The sequence below is a fragment of the Rosa chinensis genome, chromosome 7 (assembly GCF_002994745.2).
Source record: "Rosa chinensis cultivar Old Blush chromosome 7, RchiOBHm-V2, whole genome shotgun sequence".
In the NCBI taxonomy this organism is placed as follows: Eukaryota; Viridiplantae; Streptophyta; class Magnoliopsida; order Rosales; family Rosaceae; genus Rosa; species Rosa chinensis.
Window position 1 is genome coordinate 45869120 of NC_037094.1, and position 5809 is coordinate 45874928.

General features: G+C 43.6%; 1 protein-coding gene across 2 annotated transcripts; it reads left to right on the plus strand.

Annotated features, from left to right (window-relative positions):
* Positions 1-573: 573 nt before the first annotated feature.
* On the plus strand, positions 574-5546 carry LOC112175955. Of its 2 annotated transcripts, XM_024313688.2 has the most exons (2): positions 574-2475; positions 2566-5546. In XM_024313688.2, exons 1-2 carry the CDS (start codon positions 653-655, stop codon positions 5276-5278), a joined length of 4536 nt encoding a protein of 1511 aa, XP_024169456.1. In that variant the 5' UTR covers positions 574-652; the 3' UTR covers positions 5279-5546. The 2 variants fall into 2 exon arrangements, with proteins under 2 accessions (XP_024169456.1, XP_040366412.1); XM_040510478.1 differs by having other exon boundaries at positions 574-5546.
* Positions 5547-5809: the final 263 nt, after the last annotated feature.

Below are 5809 nucleotides of genomic sequence, written 5' to 3' on the forward strand. Positions count from 1 at the left end.
ATTGAAAAATGATTGTTGTAATCAACATTGACAATAGTTTTATACAACTATTGTAAGAAATTTTCACAACTATAGTAGTTGCTTTTTACAAGTATGGAAGTAGATTTTTTTTTTCTTTCAAACAGTGTTAAACATCGCTACCGGACTGATCAGATGGCTCAGATTGCTTAGTCACGTCAGGAAGCAAGATCTGTTGACAACATAGTGGGTGACCACCACCCCTTGGTGGGTAGAAGAATTTTCGGATAAACTCACTTTTCTCTTTACTTTTCGTGAATACCTGTTGCCCAGAAAAACAAAATAAACAGCATTACAGAAAAAACCCGTCTCCATACAATCGCAAACTAATCTAAGAGTTAGGAATTTACATCGAAAGAAAATGTAGCTAAATATATTCCAGAAGGGTCGATATTTTCATTTTTTGAATATTACTATTCTCCGTCGTACTGTACACACAACATTCAAAAACAAGTTGTTATAGCCTTATAGGTGCTTTATAAATAAATTTAAATTGTATTTTCTTTTTTCTTTTGTTTATTGAAAAAGTAATATAAATCTAAAATTAGTCAAAGGCAACAGTGCTAATGAGAGAGAGAGAGTGAGAAGTGGATTGCCAATTCGAGTGTGTTGCTTCCGGCAGCAGTGAATCTCAATGAGAATCCAGGCGACGCCGTCGAGATTGTGGCCCCGAGGCTCGAAGCGGCCGAACATATGGGGAATTCAGAACGACGACGGAACAAATGGGGAAGAAGATGGTGGAGGATCGTCTGTGGAGCCACTGCCAAAGCTTGTTCCCTGGGGGAGGAAGCGGCGGAGGCTAGGATGCGAGGGTTTTTGGGCAAATCAAAATGAAGGAAACGCAAGGGCTGTGAGGGTGAAGAAGAATAAGAAGAAGAAGAAGCAGCAGCAGCAGCAGCAGAGAAGGGCTCCCTTGGAGGTGCAGCAGCAGAGTAGGGATAAACAAGAACCACTACCTAGCTACCTGCAGAGAAGGGCTCCCTTGAAGGTACGGACAATCAAGTGCCATCAATGTAAGCAAAATGATATGGGAAGAGCGGTGCGGTGCACAAAGTGTTCGAGGAAGAGGTATTGTATCCCTTGCATAAGGACTTGGTATCCCAACACCTCAGAGGAAGCCATAGCTGAGGCTTGTCCTGCGTGCCGCGGCAACTGCAACTGCAATGTCTGCCTTTGTTGGGGTGTGCCTGTCAGGAATCTGAACCCGAAAATCGACAAGGAGGCCAAGCTGGAGCACTCTAAGTATTTGGTTCATCAGCTGCTTCCGTATTTGAAGATGATTAGGGATGAGCAGGTGAGTGAGATGGTGGTGGAAGCCAAGAGGCAGGGCTTACGTGACCTTTCGGAGCTCAAGGTGGACAAGGCTAAAAGCGGTGGTGACCAAGTGCGTATGTACTGCAACAGCTGCAGCACTTCGATTTTTGATTTTCATAGGACTTGTCCCGGGTGTGAGTATGATCTGTGCCTCGGCTGCTGCCGGGAGATTCGAGATGGCAAGTGGAACAAGAGAGCTCAAGCGTCCACATTTGAGTGGAAATGGAGAGCAAGTGAAGGCGGAAACATTTTCTGCCCACCAACACACATGAAAGGTTGTGGTAAGCATAATTTAGAATTGAGATGCATTTTTCCTCAGAATCATGTCATGGAGTTGGTAGAGAAAGCAGAAGAAATAGATGCAAGTTACAATTTTTTGCCTGATTATAGTGAAACATGTGCATATAAGTGTTCATGTGTTAAACCTGTGGATGATGCCGTTAGCTCAAGTAGCAGCAGTTGTAAGTTAAGGAAAGCAGCTTCTAGAGTTGCTTCTGATAGTGACTACTTGTTCTGTCCAAGGGTTGGACAAATTCAAGATAAGGATTTTGGGCATTTTCAGTGGCATTGGAAGAGGGGGGAGCCTGTGATCGTTAGCAATGCACTTGAAAATGGATCAGGTTTAAGCTGGGAACCATCTGTCATGTGGCGGGCATTTAGACAGATAGAGAAAGTCAAGAATGATAGTGAATTGACATTCCACGCCATTGATTGTTGGGATTGGTGTTCTATAGAAATCAACATCCTCCATTTCTTTAGTGGATATTCCAACGGACGGTCTCATAAGACAGGATGGCCTCAGAATCTCAAGCTCAATGACTTCCCATCATCTGCTGAATTTTACAAACGTCTTCCCCGGCATTGTAAGGAATTTTTATGTTGTCTGCCTCTCAAGGAGTATACTCACCCCAACAAGGGAACTTTGAACCTTGCTACCTACTTGCCACCTACCTCAGTAAAGCCGGACATGGGTCCAAAAACATATATTGCCTATGGTTTTGCACAGGAGCTTGGACAGGGAGATTCCGTAACCAAGCTTCACTGCAATATGTCTGATGCTGTTAATATTCTGACACATACAGCTGAAGTGGCCCTTACAACTGAACAACTTGCAACTATAGAGAAGTTGAAGAAAAAGCACAGGGCGGAAAACGGGGATTGTCACACAAGTGCGGGAAATGGAAGTGGGCCTCAGCAAGAGTCAGCTATAGAGAAGTTAAAGAGAAAGTATAGGGAGCAAAACGAAAGAGAGATATTTGGGAATTGTCACACAAGTGCTGGAAGTGGAGGTGGGCCTCAGGATGAGTCAGCTGAAGTATGTGAAGATGGAGGTGCCTTATGGGACATTTTCCGGATCCAGGATGTTCCGCAGCTGGAGAAATACATCCACAATCACGTCAATGAATTTATGCATGTACATGGTAATCCTTTGCAGCATGTTACTCATGCTATACATGATCAGACTGTCTATCTCACTGTGGAACACAAGAGGAAGCTCAAGGAGGAATTCGGTATCGAGCCGTGGACATTTGTCCAAAAACTTGGAGATGCTGTTTTCATTCCTGCAGGTTGTCCTCATCAGGTGAGGAACTTGAAGTCTTGTATCAAAGTTGCACTTGACTTTGTTTCCCCTGAGAATGTGGGTGAGTGCTTTCGTTTGACGGAAGAGTTTCGCACACTTCCGACAAACCACAGAGCCCATGAGGACAAGCTGGAGGTGAAGAAAATGATTGTGCATGCAGTTTGTGAAGCTATGAAGGAGATTTCTGGTGAGAATGTGACAAAGAGGGTAAGGGCTGTGAAGGCAAAGAGGGCAAGGGACGAGTCGATACACTGCCATCAGTGTCATAGATATGTTATGGGAAGAGTAGTGCAGTGCACAAGGTGTCTGGAAAGAGGTATGGGAATGAGGATGAGGTATTGTATCCCTTGTATACAGAGATGGTATCCCAACACATCAGAGGAAGCCATTGCTAAGGCTTGTCCTGTATGCCACGGCAACTGCAACTGCACAGCCTGCCTTCGTTTGGACGTGCCTGTCCGTTGTTTGCAGAATCTAGACCCCAAAATCGACAGGGGTACCAAGCTGGAGCACTGTAAGTATTTGGTTCATCAGCTGCTTCCCTATTTGAAGAGGATTAGGGATGAGCAGGTGAGTGAGATGGTGGTCGAGGCTAAGAGGCGGGGATTACGTGATGTTTTGGAGCTCAAGGTGGAGAAGGCTAAGTGCGGTGAAGATGAGCGTATGTACTGCAACAACTGCAGCACTTCGATTTTTGATTTTCATAGGAGTTGTCCCAAGTGTGGGTATGATCTGTGCCTCAGTTGCTGCCGGGAGATTCGAGATGGCAAGTGGAAGAAGAGAGAGGTGGAGGAGGAAGCTCAAGTGTCCACATTTGAGTGGAGATTTAGTGAAGATGGAAGCATTCTCTGCCCCCCAACACAAAAGAAATGTTTTGGTAAGCATAATTTAGAATTGAGATGCATTTTTTCTCAGAATCATGTCCTGGAATTGGTAGAGAAAGCAGGAAAAATAGATGCGAGTTACAATTTTTTGCCTGATAGTAGTGAAACATGTGCATACAAGTGTTCATGTGTTAAACCTGTGGATGATGCCGTTAGCTCAAGCAGCAGCAGCTGTAAGTTAAGGAAAGCAGCTTCTAGAGTATCTTCTGATAGTAACTACTTGTTCTGTCCAAGGGTTGGGCAAATCCAAGATAAGGATTTTGGGCATTTTCAGTGGCATTGGATGAGGGGCGAGCCTGTGGTCGTTAGCAATGCATTTGAAAATGGATCAGGTTTAAGCTGGGAACCATCCGTCATGTGGCGGGCACTTAGAAAGACAGTTAATAACTGCCATGCTAGTGAATTGACATTCCACGCCGTTGATTGCTGGGATTGGTGTTTTATAAGAATCAAAATCCGCCATTTCTTTAGTGGATATTCCAAGGGACGGTCTTATAAGACAGGATGGCCTCAGAATCTCAAGCTCAATGACTTCCCATTATCTACTGAGTTTCACAATCGTCTTCCCCGGCATGGTAGGGAATTTTTATGTTGTCTGCCTTTCAAGGAGTATAGTCACCCCAACAAGGGAACTCTGAACCTTGCTACCTACTTGCCACCTACCTCAGTAAAGCCGGACATGGGTCCAAAAACATATATTGCCTATGGTTTTGCACAGGAGCTTGGACTGGGAGATTCTGTAACCAAGCTTCACTGCAATATGTTTGATGCGGTTAATATTCTGACACATATAGCTGAAGTGGCCCTTACAACTGAACAACTTGCAACTATAGAGAAGTTGAAGAAAAAGCACAGGGAGCAAGACAAAAGAGAGAGATTTGGGAATTGTCACACAAGTGCTGGAAATGGAAGTGGGCCTCTGCAAGAATTAGCTGAAGTATGTGAGGATGGAGGTGCCTTATGGGACATTTTCCGGACTCAGGATGTTCCGCAGCTGGAGAAATACATCCACAAGCACGTCAATGAATTTATGCATGTGCTCTGTAATCCTTTGCAGCATGTTACTCATGCTATACATGATCAGACTGTTTATCTCACCGTGGAGCACAAGAGGAGGCTCAAGGAGGAATTCGGTATCGAGCCGTGGACATTTGTCCAAAAGCTTGGAGATGCTGTTTTCATTCCTGCAGGTTGTCCTCATCAGGTGAGGAACTTGAAGTCTTGTGTCAAAGTTGCACTGGACTTTGTTTCCCCTGAGAATGTGGGTGAGTGCTTTCGTTTGACGGAAGAGTTTCGCACACTTCTGACAAACCACAGAGCCCATGAGGACAAGCTGGAGGTGAAGAAAATGATTGTGCATGCTGTTTGTGAAGCTGTGAAGGAGATTTCTGGTGAGAATGTGATGACTGAGGATGCGAAGTCTAGGGGAGGTGCAAGGAAATTAAGGCAAGGTGTAAGGCGCATGTCTTACAAAATGTAATGGTATGCAGCATGGGAATTATTAGGGATCTAATTGTAGAACATTAGGGATGTAATCTTAGAATTATTAGTGTTCTGTACTTCTGTGCCTTGGGAAATTTGATTTTATTTTGTAACATATTTTAGTTCTTAACTGATGGTTTTGTGCTGCATGTTCTCATATGGATTGGATTCGATAAAATGTTGGGTTTTGTTTGGTGATTAGAATAGATGAACAAGTTTATATCTTTATTGGAGAATTGGGAATAGATGAACAAGTTTTGTTTTGAGAATTGAGAATTGGGTTAAATTTTGTTTTGTGGTGAGAATAGATGAACAAGTTTGTATCGAGAATTGGACTTTCTCTTGATCTTGATCTGGCTTTCTGATTGTGCTCTTAGAACTATTGAGTCTATGTTCGCTTCTCTGCTCTGTCTATTAAAACCTGTGGAAGGGTTTAACTTTGCTTCCAATTTCTGATCTTTTCTCGTGCAGCATGACATGCTATACAACATAATAGAATTTGGAATAGACTAACTTTACTGTTAAAAAT

Excerpts from the sequence above, each read along its gene's own strand:
- LOC112175955 (XM_040510478.1), top strand. The coding sequence starts at position 653 with ATGAGAATCCAGGCGACGCCGTCGAGATTGTGGCCCCGAGGCTCGAAG.